The sequence below is a fragment of the Akebia trifoliata genome, chromosome 11, assembly GCF_017979445.1.
Source record: "Akebia trifoliata isolate Shusen 1 chromosome 11, ASM1797944v1, whole genome shotgun sequence".
NCBI classification, from domain to species: Eukaryota; Viridiplantae; Streptophyta; class Magnoliopsida; order Ranunculales; family Lardizabalaceae; genus Akebia; species Akebia trifoliata.
In genome coordinates, this window is record NC_141385.1 from 7,126,447 (window position 1) to 7,141,339 (window position 14,893).

General features: G+C 32.5%; 3 protein-coding genes across 3 annotated transcripts; all 3 read left to right on the forward strand.

Moving 5' to 3' along the window:
* The first annotated feature begins 1,471 nt into the window (after positions 1-1,471).
* Positions 1,472-2,998, forward strand: LOC147390643 (putative glutathione S-transferase parC). Its single transcript, XM_086459357.1, has 2 exons — positions 1,472-2,001; positions 2,512-2,998. Exons 1-2 carry the CDS (start codon positions 1,684-1,686, stop codon positions 2,839-2,841), a joined length of 648 nt encoding a protein of 215 aa, XP_086315483.1. The 5' UTR covers positions 1,472-1,683; the 3' UTR covers positions 2,842-2,998.
* A 3,263-nt stretch (positions 2,999-6,261) lies between these two features.
* LOC147390644 (putative glutathione S-transferase) lies at positions 6,262-7,684 on the forward strand. The gene is made up of 2 exons (XM_086459242.1): positions 6,262-6,647; positions 7,145-7,684. Exons 1-2 carry the CDS (start codon positions 6,330-6,332, stop codon positions 7,472-7,474), a joined length of 648 nt encoding a protein of 215 aa, XP_086315368.1. The 5' UTR covers positions 6,262-6,329; the 3' UTR covers positions 7,475-7,684.
* A 3,576-nt stretch (positions 7,685-11,260) lies between these two features.
* LOC147390645 (putative glutathione S-transferase) lies at positions 11,261-12,399 on the forward strand. The gene is made up of 2 exons (XM_086417327.1): positions 11,261-11,645; positions 11,861-12,399. Exons 1-2 carry the CDS (start codon positions 11,331-11,333, stop codon positions 12,203-12,205), a joined length of 660 nt encoding a protein of 219 aa, XP_086273453.1. The 5' UTR covers positions 11,261-11,330; the 3' UTR covers positions 12,206-12,399.
* The last annotated feature ends 2,494 nt before the right edge of the window (positions 12,400-14,893 follow it).

Here is a 14,893-nt window from a genome sequence, read left to right on the forward strand (position 1 = left end):
TCAGTCCAATTTGAAAGTTCTAACCCCATTAAAAGTGATTTAGAATGTGGACCGTCGATTTTTTGTCAAATTTTGTCACTAATTTGTAAATCACTTTTGATGGATTTAGAAGTTTCTGATTGAGCTGATTTTTTGTGAGGATGATCGTCTCATCATAGTGACCATCCTTGCAAAAAATCAGCTCAATATAAAACCTCTAACCCATATTTTGAAAAACCATTGTTTTTTCATATGTTTTTACATATGGCCCTTGAACCACCCCTATATATATATATATGGGAGCGTTTGGAGGACCTAAAGAGAGCCAAACATTTTTGAAAACATGGGTTAGAAGCTTCATAATGGGCTGATTTTTTGTGAGGATGATCTCTACGGTGAAGAGATCATCCTCATCAAAAATCAACTCATTCATAAACTTCTAACCCTAATTTACAAGTTGAAGAATCGTGGACCACCCAATTTTTGTAAATCACTTTTGATGGGGTTAGAAGTTTTGGAATGGGCTTATTTTTTCTGAGGATGATCTCCTCACCATAGAGATCATCCTCATAAAAAAAACAGCCCATTCTGAAGCTTCTCACCTATGTTTTGAAAAATGTTTGGCTCACTTTAAGGCCTCCGAACGCCACCCATAATATATATATATAACGAAAAAGAGCTTTCACTTTTTACTTTCTACATTCTAACAAATTTGTCACTAATATGAGTGGTCCAAATGACATGCCCCTAACCATCTAATGAGTTTTAATTTTGGAAAAATCCCTTATGTTGTTAAGTAGATGATTGAGAATATAGAAATATTAATATTATATTACCAATGAAATTCTTTTTGTTTCGCCTTTTGACTAAAATCATTGATGTTCGATGGTTTTTTAGTCGTAAGATTATATAATTAGTGCCTTGATATCTATGTTTAGGAGTCCTGAGAATCGAACTGAACCAAATTTAATTTGATTTGGATTGATTTGATTCTAAGAGGAAGTCAGTTGGTTCCAATTCAAGATTTTATAGAACCAATCAAATTTGGTTCGCACCCCTATCAACAAACACTTATTCAACCTTCTCATAGTTGTAAAAGTCAGGAGGGTACATTTTGACTACATGTCACCTATTGAAAATTTAGGTGGCGTACTCCAACATTCTCCTAAATATGGGGAGATATGTTAAAAAAAGTTGTGTTGGGGTGACCTCAAAATTGGCCCTCGCACATCTTGACTTCAAAGTGGACAGGAGGGTTTTTTCACTCGTATCTCGAGGAAAGAATTTATGAGTCTCATGTACTTTCACTTCAGGGGTGTGCGGTGTGAGATCCAATCTTGAGGTCAGTTCAGCATTATTCATGTTAAAATTACCCTAACTTCAAACTTTATCCCTTTAGACATTTTCAATAATTTAATGTAATATCATACCAGACCAGCTTGTACTGACGGAAGTAATGACATCGTTTATTGGTTTTAATATATGACGGAAACTAGACCTCTTCAGAATTTTTATTTTTGTTTATATTAAACAAAGAATTCTGACGGAAGCAATGACAGTGTTTGAGAAGTGCCAAGAAATATTAAATCCAATAAGCGAAGAAACGCCGCTCACCAATGACTTTAAACTGCTAAAACTTAAGTGATTCGCACTCACAAGTCTTCAAGCATCAAATCTTTGATTAGATTTCTCAGATTTCTAACAATGGCAGATGATGAAGTAGTTCTTTTGGGTTTCTGGGCAAGTTACCATTCTATAAAGGTGAAAATTGCATTGGAAGAAAAGGGGATCAAATATGAATATAAACATGAAAACTTCCAAGACAAGAGTCCTCTACTTTTGAAGATGAACCCAATTCACAAAATGATTCCTGTTTTGATTCACAATGGAAAACCCATTTGTGAATCTCACGCTATTGTTCAATACATCGACGAGGTTTGGAACGATAAACCTCCTTTGTTGCCCACTGATCCATACCAGAGAGCCGTAGCAAGGTTTTGGGTCGACTACATCGACAAGAAGGTTGGTTCTATTATAGCTCCTCTCTCTATCATCAATTAAGCAAATTGTATATATGTGTGTAAGACAGTCTTTGTCGGAGAAATAATTACAAGAAAGAAAGAAATACAAAAAAAAAAAAATCAATCCAAGGCACGAGAAATATCTTTTGAAAGTTAAAAACGGACTATATATCTTTGACTTTTTTTTTTTTTCCGATAACAATCTGACATGAATATCGTGAGTAGCAATGGATTACGATAAAGTTAGTTTCAAAATCCAAAGAATCAACTATGCATTCTTGGAATAGATTTGTTGAATCTATTCAAGCTCATTTAACACACAAACGTTAATAAACCATTTTAATTAGAATAATTATAGTGAATTTATAAATTAAATAAGACAAGATTTGCAGTTAATTATGGGTTCAAATGATTTAAAATATATGGTTCTTGTTCTACTTCCTTTATTAATTATGTGTTCTCTAAAATTTGAAAGTATGTTATCTTATTGTGTACTATATGTGAAATACAGATACACGACAATATGAGGATGATATTAACGACCAAAGGAGAAGAACTAGAAAAGGCGAAAAAGGAATTGATAGAGTGCTTCAACGTATTGGAAGGAGAGCTAGGAGAGAGACCCTTCTTTGGGGGTGAGAGTACCATGGGGTTTGTGGACGTCGCCCTCATCCCCTTCTACAGTTGGTTTTACACCATTGAGACATTTGGAAACTTCAATATTGAGCCCAAGTGCCCAAAGCTGGTGGCATGGGCCAAGAGGTGTTCAGAGAAGGAGAGTGTCTCCAAGTCACTTCCTGACCCACACAAGGTCTATGACTTTCAACTCAAGATGAAGTGATATGGGACAGAATGAAGCACATCTTTTAGTCTACACTAGGTGTTTCTATGTCTTTGTGCACACTTGATTTTGTTATAATAAATAAAAGCAGGCCCTTAACATGTGTTCTATAATGTTATGGAGTGTATGTCTTTCCTTCTCATGATTTTGTAATAATAAAGATCAGCCTCTTGAAAGATTTGTTCACACTTAGATAATGCATTGCTTCGCATTTTAATTATTATATTATATTAGATTAATGTGCTACTACATGATTTTTTTCCTTTTAAGCTAAGTATTGTTTTTAATACTTATCTAATTAACTCATGGAATATATGACTCTAGATTCAGTGTTACTAGGATCGAGTGGCAAAAAAGTCCACAAGCCCAAAGTTCAGACTTCAGCCTGGTTGGAACGATCATTATTATTGTTTTCTGAATCGTGATAATCCGACTGCCAACTCAATTGACTTCCCTGGCGTGCCAAGTTCGAAAATCGTAGATCTGCACTCCTCGGGATACATGGCTGTACTTTAAAAAAGTGTATCTTAAGGGAACTGTGTATCCCAAGGAGCATAGATCTACGATTCCCAAACTTGTCATGTCAGGTAGTCGATTGAGTATGTCACGTGAGATAGTCAGATTGTCACGACTCTTGTAGTTTTATTGAAAACAAAGTAAGGTTTTTAGGTAAAATAACTAAAGACCTTTATTTTCGAGTTGTTAAATTTTCTTAATGGGGTATTTTAGGTCATTGGACCTCAACTGAACTAAAATTACCCAAAGCCCCACTTTATGACAATTTTATGATGGTTGGAATAGTATTTTAAACTCCAAGGATTGGAAAGATGGCCAAGACCATGCATTAGGACGCAGAGGTCTTGAGTTTGAATTGCCCCCAAAAATTACTCATTGCGTGTGAGAGGAGGGGACTGCACGTGCCAGAGGATTAGTCGAGTGCTCCAAGAGGTCCAAACAAATTTCTTCCTAAATAAAAAATAAGAATGATATTTTTGGTAATTTTAGCTCATTTTTTATAAATACCCTAAATTTCATTTTTTTTTTTTGTTGGCTAAATTCTATAGTTAGTATCCCTCTACTTTTCTATTCTAAACTGCTAAATTTGACCCATTAATAAATTTCAAGAGAGCTCAACCTAAAATACTCTGCTCTACCTAATTTCATTTCTTTCTCACATTTTCTTTTCAGATCATTGCACACAATGGTCAATCAAGTACACATGTGACATATAGACATACATGTTGATAGATCAATGATTTTTGAGGTCCAAAACTGGTATCGATAACAATGCATAAGTGTGGATAGTGCAATGTTGGTATCATAGTTTAATTCTTGAGGAATGTATCCATAATTCATTCAATCCTTAATTTTAAATATTTTCGCATAACACACTTACAAAGGGTATGATTAAAAGTTTTACAGGAGAGAGAAGTTTTGATTAATTTATCTAAAAATATTTCATGAAAAAATTATTAATTTCTGATCTATATAGTTTGAACCAAGATTTAGGATCTAATTGTTTAAATGCGCATTTTATAGATTTAAAATATAAAATCATAATTTTGATTTTTGAATTAGAATTAAAACTATTTTGTATTATAATTAAAAATATTTAACCATGTTTTAATCCACATAATTAAAGAAGTTCATAAGGTATGCAAAGCCTCTAGTATAAAATTTAGAAAATTACCAATAAATGTCGGACACAAATGGAATTCCACATATTTGATGTTAGACCCATCAATTCCTTAACAGAATTTAATTAACTAATACCTTTTAGAAACTTTTTTATATTTAGGACCATCGAATAACGATTGTAATTCTGAAAAAATAATTAGAGATTAAAAAAAAAAAGTATGATGCAATAATTCATTTAGGTAAAAATTGTTGTACAATTTCATCTCAAGTAAAACATAATGACACTAGATTTTTTGTTGAATTTGTTATAATTGGAAAATAATTTTAAATATATTAGAAATTTTCCCTACTTGTTAAAGATTATCTATTGTTATAGATCCTAGATTTAAATTAAGAGACTTAGAAATTTGACAAAAGGTACTCATTATATCTCAATTTTGTAACCATCAAGGCCTAGCTGAGATGGTAAAGGGGATTGGGTGTGCTCCCCAGGCCACACCTTCAAATCCTATATGTTCTTCACTTAAAAGTGGCTAAATTTAAATGTTGAACACCTTATAAGGTGGTTGTTTGTACTTGCGGCCCACCAAAGCAAAAAAAGATATATCTCAATTTTGTATTCTCAATTGAAGTTGGGGTGTATGTTATTGAGCCAATCATTTTCAAGAAATGCTAAGATATCGAGGTCCAAGAATTGATTGCAAAGACATCTTCAATAGTTTCAAGATACGAAAAGCACATGCCAATGGGCGTGTTCAGGCCAGGCTTCGTTTGAGCTCTAAGCATGTCCTAAAAAGGTTGACTTTACCCTCGAGCAATCCTATATCCTTATCGGCTCTAAATCCATTATGCTCTAATTTGGCCCTATGTGCTCGTACTGGGCTCAAGCCAAGTAAAATAAGTTGAAATATTCAACAATTTTTAATGGAAAAAAAATTTATACATTTTAAATTTGTGTGTACATGTGCACGCACAAAGATTATCTAATTAAATTTAAAATTGATTCATTATGAACCTATGAGAGCCAAGTTTTAATTATGCAATATATTTTATTTATTTTAATTTTATCATAAAAATATTTTATATTCATCTAATTATATATTTTATGAATGTATATAATAAAACACAATTGTAGGGTCCACTTTTGTGGGGGGACAAATTTTTATTTAGTTAAGATAAACATTTCATCTAATAATAACTTTTGTGAGACTCACTTTATTATCTTTTTTTTCACCTTTTTAATTTTATTATATCTATTTAATTATTTTTTATATTTTATCATTTAACTTTAAAAATAATTAATATCCAAATTTTATATTTTTTCATTTTTACCCTCTTATTCCCAAAGAGAATGCCCACATTATAAGCACAGGTAAACTCTAGTATGTCTATAATATACAATAGTGGGTTAGGTCGGGCTAGGAAATATCAAACCTTATCCCAATCTAGAGATGAAGATGATGACTAGACATGAGAACGAGTATAGGATCATTGTAAGAAAGTCATATAATAAAGACCAAGGTCAAGGGCATCTCATCAATTAACAAACACCAGGGTATCTCAAATAGTCAGCAAAACATAAGAGGGGCATGTCTAAGTCACCCTTTTTTAAAAGTTGGAAAAGCAGAAAAGTCTTAACTTGGACTTGTTTCCTTCAAAGAAGCCAAACCTCAAAGAATTTTATAATTCTGACGAAAGCAGTGACATTTATTGTTTGAGAAGAGCCTAGAAGTTTGAAATCTAAGTCAATTAAGGCGATCCACATTTGGTCTTAAACTCCTATAAATTAGGTGATTCTCGCACTCTCGATTCTCCAAGCATCAAATCTTAGATTTCTCAGATTTCTAACAATGGCAGATGATGAAGTAGTTCTTTTGGGTTTCTGGGCAAGTTATCATTCTATAAAGGTGAAAATTGCATTGGAAGAAAAGGGGATCAAATATGAATATAAACATGAAAACTTCCAAGACAAGAGTCCTCTACTTTTGAAGATGAACCCAATTCACAAAATGATTCCTGTTTTGATTCACAATGGAAAACCCATTTGTGAATCTCACGCTATTGTTCAATACATCGACGAGGTTTGGAACGATAAACCTCCTTTGTTGCCCACTGATCCATACCAGAGAGCCGTAGCAAGGTTTTGGGTCGACTACATCGACAAGAAGGTTGGTTCTATCATAGCTCCTCTCTCTATCATCAATTAAGCAAATTGTATATATGTGTGTAAGATAGTCTTTGTCGGAGAAATAATTACAAGAAAGAAAAAAATACAAAAAAAAAAAATCAATCCAAGGCACGAGAAATATGACTATATATCTTAGACTTTTTTTTTTTTTCCGATAAGTATGATTATCTGACATGAATATCGTGAGTAGTAATGGATTATCGATAAAGTTAGTTCCAAAATCCAAAGAATCAACTATGCATTCTTGGAATAGATTTGTTGAATCTATTCAAGCTCATTTAACACACAAACGTTAATAAACCATTTTAATTAGAATAATTATAGTGAATTTATAAATTAAATAAGACAAGATTTGCAGTTAATTATAGGTTCAAATGATTGAAAAAATATGGTTCTTGTTCTACTTCCTTTATTAATTATGTGTTCTCTAAAATTTGAAAGTATGTTATCTTATTGTGTACTATATGTGAAATACAGATACACGACAATATGAGGATGATATTAACGACCAAAGAAGAAGAACTAGAAAAGGCGAAAAAGGAATTGATAGAGTGCTTCAACGTATTGGAAGGAGAGCTAGGAGAGAAACCCTTCTTTGGGGGTGAGAGTACCATGGGGTTTGTGGACGTCGCCCTCATCCCCTTCTACAGTTGGTTTTACACCATTGAGACATTTGGAAGCTTCAATATTGAGCCCAAGTGCCCAAAGCTGGTGGCATGGGCCAAGAGGTGTTCAGAGAAGGAGAGTGTCTCCAAGTCACTTCCTGACCCACACAAGGTCTATGACTTTCAACTCAAGATGAAGTGATATGGGACAGAATGAAGCACATCTTTTAGTCTACACTAGGTGTTTCTATGTCTTTGTGCACACTTGATTTTGTTATAATAAATAAAAGCAGTCCCTTAACATGTGTTCTATAATGTTATAGAGTGTATGTCTTTCCTTCTCATGATTTTGTAATAATAAAGATCAGCCTCTTGAAAGATTTGTTCACACTTAGATAATGAATTGCTTCGCATTTTAATTGTTATATTATATTAGATTAATGTGCTAGTACATGATTTTTTTCCTTTAAAGCTAAGTGTTGTTTTTAATACTTATCTAATTAACGCATGGAATATATGACTCTAGATTCAGTGTTTTTAGGATCGAGTGGCAAAAAAGTCCACAAGCCCGAAGTTCAGACTTCAGCCTGGTTGGAACGGTCATTATTATTGTTTTCTGAATCGTGATAATCCGACTGCCAACTCAATTGACTTCCCTAGCGTGACAAGTTCAAAAATCGTAGATCTGCACTCCTCGAGATACATGGCTGTACTTCCCCATAAAAAAGTGTATCTTGAGGGAACTGTGTATCCCAAGGAGCACAGATCTACGATTCTCAAACTTGTCATGTCAGGTAGTCGATTGAGTATGCCACATGGGATAGTCAAATTGTCCTGACTCTTGTAGTTTTATTGAAAACAATGTGATGTTTTTAGGCAAAATAACTAAAGACCTTTATTTTCTAGTTGTTAAATTTTCTTAATGGGGTATTTTAGGTCATTGGACCTCAACTGAACTAAAATTACCCAAAGCCCCACTTTATGACAATTTTATGACGGTTGGAATAGTATTTTAAACTCCAAGGATTGGCAAGATGGCCAAGACCATGCATTAGGAAGTAGAGGTCTTGAGTTTGAATTGCCCCCAAAAATTACTCATTGCGTGTGAGAGGAGGGGACTGCACGTGCCAGAGGATTAGTCGAGTGCTCCAAGAGGTCCAAACAAATTTCTTCCTAAATAAAAAATAAGAATGATATTTTTGGTAATTTGAGCTCATTTTGTATAAATACCCTAAATTTCATTTTTTTTTTTGCAAAATTCTATAGGTAGTATCCCTCTGCTTTTCTATTCTAAACTGCTAAATTTGACCCATTAATAAATTTCAAGAGAGCTGAACCTAAAATACTCTGCTCTATCCAATTTCATTTCTTTCTCACATTTTCTTTTCAGATTATTGCACACAATGGTCAATCAAGTACACATGTGACATATAGACATACATGTTGATAGATCAATGATTTTTGAGGTCCAAAACTCGTATCGGTAACGATGCATAAGTGTGGATAGTGCAATGTTGGTATCATACTTTAATTCTTGAGGAATGTATCCATAATTCATTCAATCCTTAATTTTAAATATGATTGAAAGTGCAAGGGTATGATTAAAAGTTTTACAGGAGAGAGAAGTTTTGATTAATTTATCTAAAAATATTTCATGAAAAAATTATTAATTTCTGATCTATATAGTTTGAACCAAGATTTAGGATCTAATTGTTTAAATGCGCATTTTATAGATTTAAAATATAAAATCATAATTTTGATTTTTGAATTAGAATTAAAACTATTTTGTATTATAATTAAAAATATTTAACCATGTTTTAATCCACATAATTAAAGAAGTTCATAAGGTATGCAAAGCCTCTAGTATAAAATTTAGAAAATTACCAATAAATGTCGGACACAAATGGAATTCCACATATTTGATGTTAGACCCATCAATTCCTTATCTGAATTTAATTAACTAATACCTTTTAGAAACTTTTCTATATTTAGGACTTTCGAATAACGATTGTAATTCTGAAAAAAATAATTAGAGATTAAAAAAAAAGTATGATGCAATAATTCATTTAGGTAAAAATTGTTGTACAATTTCATCTCAAGTAATACATAATGACACTAGATTTTTGTTGAATTTGTTATAAAGTGGAAAATAATTTTAAATATATTAGAAATTTTCCCTACTTTTCAAAAATTATCTATTGTTATAGATCCGAGATTTAAATTAAGAGACTTAGAAATTTGATAAAAGGTACTCATTATATCTCAATTTTGTAACCATCAAGGTCTAGCTGAGATGGTAAAGGTGATTGGGTGTGTTTCCCAGGCCACAACTTCGAATCCTATATGTTCTTCACTTAAAAGTGGCTAAATTTAAATGTTGAACACCTGATAAGGTGGTTGTTAGTACTTGCGGCCCACCAAAGCAAAAAAGATATATCTCAATTTTGTATTCTCAATTGAAGTTGGGGTGTATGTTATTGAGCCAATCATTTTCAAGAAGTGCAAAGATATCGAGGTCCAAGAATTGATTGCAAGGACATCTTCAATAGTTTCAAGATACAAAAAGCACATGCCAAAGGGCGTGTTCGGGCCAGGCTTCATTTGAGCTCTAAGCATGTTCTAAAAAGGTGGACTTTACCCTAGAACAATCCTATATTCCTATCGGCCCTAAATCCATTATGCTCTAACTTGGCCCTTATGTGTACGTACTGGGCTTAAGCCAAGTAAAATAAGTTGAAATATTCAACAATTTTTAATGGAAAAAAAATTTGTACATTTTAAATTTGTGTGTATGTGTGCATGCACAAAGATTATCTAATTAAATTTAAAATTGATTCATTGTTAACCTATGAGTGCCAAGTTTTAATTATGCAATATATTTTATTTATTTAAATTTTATTATAAAAATATTTTTTATTCATCTAATTATATATTTTATGAATGTATATAATAAAACACATCTGTAAGGTCCACTTTTATGGGGGGACAAATTTTTATTTAGTTAAGATAAACATTTCATCTAATAATAATTTTTGTAAGACTCACTTTATTATCTTTCTTTTTCACTCTTTTAATTTTATTATATTTTTTTTATACATATTTTATTATTTTTCATCTTTTATCATTTAATTTAAAAAAATTAATAATACCCAAAATTTATTTTTTTTCGCTTTTGCCCCCTTAATCCCAAAGAGAATGCCCGTGTTGTAGGCACTGGCAAATTCTAGTATATCTATAATATGGGAAATGTTCAGCAACAAAATATTTTGGCAAAACATTTTTCAAAACAGGGGTTAGATGTTTTGAAATGGGCTGATTTTTGGTGAGGATGATCTCTACGATGAGAAGATCATCATCACCAAAAATCAGCTCATTCCAAAACTTCTAACCCCATCAAAAATGGTTTACAAAAAGTGGACGGTCCACGATTTTTTAACTTGTAAAAATGGGACTAGAAGTTTTGGAATGGACTGATTTTTAGTAAGGATGATCTCCTTACCGGAGAGATCATTCTCACCAAAATCAGCCCAATCCAAAATCTATCCCCTGTTTTGAAAAATGTTTTGCCAAAATGTTTGTTGAACGGGACCCTATAATATATAATAGTGGGTCAGGTCGGGCTAGGAACCATCAAACTTTATCCCAATCTGGAGATGAAGATGATGACTAGACATGAAGTCGAGTGTAGGATCATTGTATGAAAGTATAATAGGGACTTCCTTCAATTAACAAACACAAGGGTATCTCAAACATTCCGCAAAACATAAGAGGGGCATGTCAAAGTCACCCTTTTTTAAAAGTTGGACAAGCAGAAAAGTCTTAACCTGGGGTTATTTCCTTCAAAGCAGTCAACCTCAAAGAATTTTACAATTCTGACGAAAGCAGTGACATTTATTGTTTCAGAAGAACCTAGAAGTTTGAAATCTAAGTCAATTAAGGCGACCCACATTTGGTCTTAAACTCCTATAAATTAAGCGATTCTCGCACTCTCCATTCTCCAAGCATCACTTAATTCTTGTTATCCACTCCAAGTCGTTAAAATTCTCAAATTGCTAACAATGACAAATGAATTAGTTTTGTTGGATTTCTGGCCAAGTGCTTTTGGTGTGAGAGTGAGAATTGCCTTGGCAGAAAAGGGGATTAAATATGAATCCAAGGATGAAAATCTTCAAGACAAGAGTCCTCTACTTTTGAAGATGAACCCAATTCACAAAAAGATACCTGTTTTGATCCACAATGGAAAACCCATTTGTGAATCTTCCATTATAGTTGAATACATAGATGAGGTTTGGAAAGATAAATCTCCTTTATTGCCCAGTGATCCATACAAGAGAGCTGTAGCGAGGTTTTGGGTTGATTACATTGATAAGAAGGTTTGTTTTCGTATCTCCTCTCACTCTCTTTTGATTTAATTACTTTGTTTCTTTCGTCCTTGCTCTTGTTTATTTGTTTGAATTTAGTCCTAAAAGTCAATAAATTCTTTTGACAAGAATTAAGCCAAACACCGTTGGATCATATTCAAAACCTGCCTTCACCTACTAATTAACTTTCGATCTTTATACCTTATTCCAATGTTTATAAAATGCAGATTTACGATTGTATAAGGAGAATATGGATGAACAAAGGAGAAGAGCAAGAAAAGGCGAAAAAGGAGTTAATAGAATGCTTCAAGATATTAGAAGGAGAGTTGGGAGAGAAACCCTATTTCGGGGGTGAGACCATGGGGTTTGTTGATGTCTCCCTCGTCCCGTTCTATTGTTGGTTTTACGCCACCGAGACACGTGGGAGCTTTAGTATAGAGGCTGAGTGCCCAAAGTTGGTGGCTTGGGCCAAGAAGTGCTCGGAGAAGGAGAGTGTTTCCAAATCACTTCCTGACCCATACAAGGTCTATGAGTTCATTTTGGAACTCATAAAGAAGTATGGGGCAGAATGAAGAACATCTCTATTTCTACAGTTGGTGGTGTTGCCATGTTTTTGTGTCCAAAGTTTTATGTTATAACAAAGAAGAGCTGACGAGTCCATTGTATTTTCGACATTTTAGCGTTTCTCTGTCTTTCACTCTCATGTCGTTTGGTGGTAATTAATAAAATGGAGAGCTGCTATTGGCACCCCAACTTTTATTTATTATATCCTAATTTTTAAATTATATATCACACCCTAATTAGAGATTTAAACACACCATTCCAAATTTACAAAAGTTTGGTTAAAGTTATTATGTCAACATTACAAAGCCTTACAATACATTCAAACAACTTCACCAGTTGTTTACTATTAGGATTAGGATCATATAAAATCCTAAATCTAGCAAATAGAAATCTAAACAAAGAAAAGATAGAGAGTTTCTATTGGGACCCCAACTTTTACTTATTCTCAACGATAGATTAATTTTTGGGATTTTTCCTAAAACATGTGCAACTTATGTCTAAATTTCATTTTCGGTATATTGTTCATTTTAATTTCCGAAACATGCATTCCGAGTGAATCCGTCACTTTTATAATCAATGAATTTGTTTGTATATTAAGGAATGCATAAATATTAAAAGTGACGAACTCACGAGTTTGTTGGTTAAAAAATTGATGAATGCATGCTTTGGGAATTAAAATGAATAGTGTACCGAACTCAGAATTTTGTCATATTCAACACAAGAAATGGAGATTCACCCTTAATTTTTTTCTTTTAATCTAAATTGGGGTGTAACAAATAAAAGCTGGGGTGCCAATAGCAGCTCTGAGATGCTTTTACATAGTTAGGCCTAATTGTCTACTGGCCCAAAAAGGCCCACTTTTCTCAAGCTTGACTTGTTTTCTCTTTTATTTCACAATGCATCTTGGCCCAAACTCAGATTACTTAATGTCCAAGCCCATTACTCCCAATTTATCTTCCTAGGTGAAAAAAATAAAACAACAAATCAAATGATTCGGGTTTCCAACCTATAAACAATAAATCAATTCAAACCAAAGCAACTATCCTAGCAACGCCACAACGTTTTGATCGGTATGGTTATTGATTACACCATTGGATGTGGAGATTAATGACAGAAAAGATTATAAAAGATAATAAAAATTATAAACAAATATAGGCAGGAGCATCTCAAATATTCATCGAATCGTAAAATAATGAGTGTCTTAAATCAATCGAAAATTGTGGACGAGGAGCAAAAAATTTGAAGGGGGTTGGGAGCAACACAATCAACGGAGGCATGTCATCGTCTTGAAAACACAATGGTATCTCAAATAGTCACCAAAATGTAGGGGATATCTAAATCATATAAAATTGGGTGGTGGAGGGTGCAACTCCCCTCTAGCCCCTTCTTAGCTTTGCCTTGGGCATGTTCAAGCGCACATGTATTTAAAAAAAAATTAGGATTTATGCATGATTACAATTTTTATAATAACTTCAAAATTTTATATGTAAAGGTCTTGTTGTGATTTAAAATACTAATTAAGAGGATTTTATAGATAACATAGTAAAAGGATATTTCTTTAATATTAGAAAACTTAAAACTAACTAACTTGGTTATAGGGGATGGGGGATTATAATTTTTTATATATATAACAAAAATGACTTTGATAATAGTAAGGTTAAATATAAATATGGAATCGTTATGGTGTTTGTGCATATTGGATTGGACCAAACCAAAAATCGAATAGAAACAAGGCTTTTAACGTTGGTTTGGTTTAGATTTTTAGATCATCTATTTGATTCTGATTTACAACTTTGAAAAATCAAATGATTCGGTTCGGTTCTCGGTTCAAAGAATCCTAGAATTGAACCAAATTCATTAAGGGAGTAAAAGCGGAAGAAAAAAAAAGTGAGAGTAGGTGATGACAATTTTAACACGACACGAAATTAGTGAGTTTGGATAAAATCTAATTAGGTTTAGGATATTGTTAAAAAAATTTAAGATTAAAGGGGTAGAAGAAGAAAAACAATAAAATAGGTTAAAAAGATTTAATTGGGGTAAATGAGAAAATATATTTAAATTGGAGTAAAGATAAAACTGATTAAGTAAAAAGAAAAAAACAATAAAGTGATTTAAGTAGGTCCCATACAAATGTTTATGTCTCACAACAGTACCAACAATTGTGTTTTATTATATAGATATTAGAGTTCACCTGTGACTACGACACGAGTTTTCTCGAGTTAAGGGGTAAAAGTAAAAAATAAAAAATAAAGTTGAAGAGGTATTATTATAAATAAATAAAAATTTAGACTAAATGGTAAAAGAGAAAATACAATAAAGTTAGAGGAGGTGAAGAATAAAAGAAATAAAGTTGATCCCAAGAAACTATAACTTGATGGAAGGGATATTATTAAAAAAAATTAAGATTGAAGGGATAAGATCTAAAAATTAATAAAGTGAATTAAAAGAGTTAAAAAGAAAATATAGTAAAGTTAGAAGAGGGGGCTTCCTCTTTCGGATTTATGGGGGTAAAAGTTGAAAAAAAAAATAGAATTTGAAGAGTATTATTTAAAAAAAAAATTTTGAGATTAAAGGGCATCAAAGATTAAAAATAATAAAGTGGAATAAACGGGTAGAAAAAAAATATAGTAAAATTAGAGGAAGTGAAGAATTAAAATAATAAAGTGGGTCCCATGAAACTATAGCTTGAGGGGCGG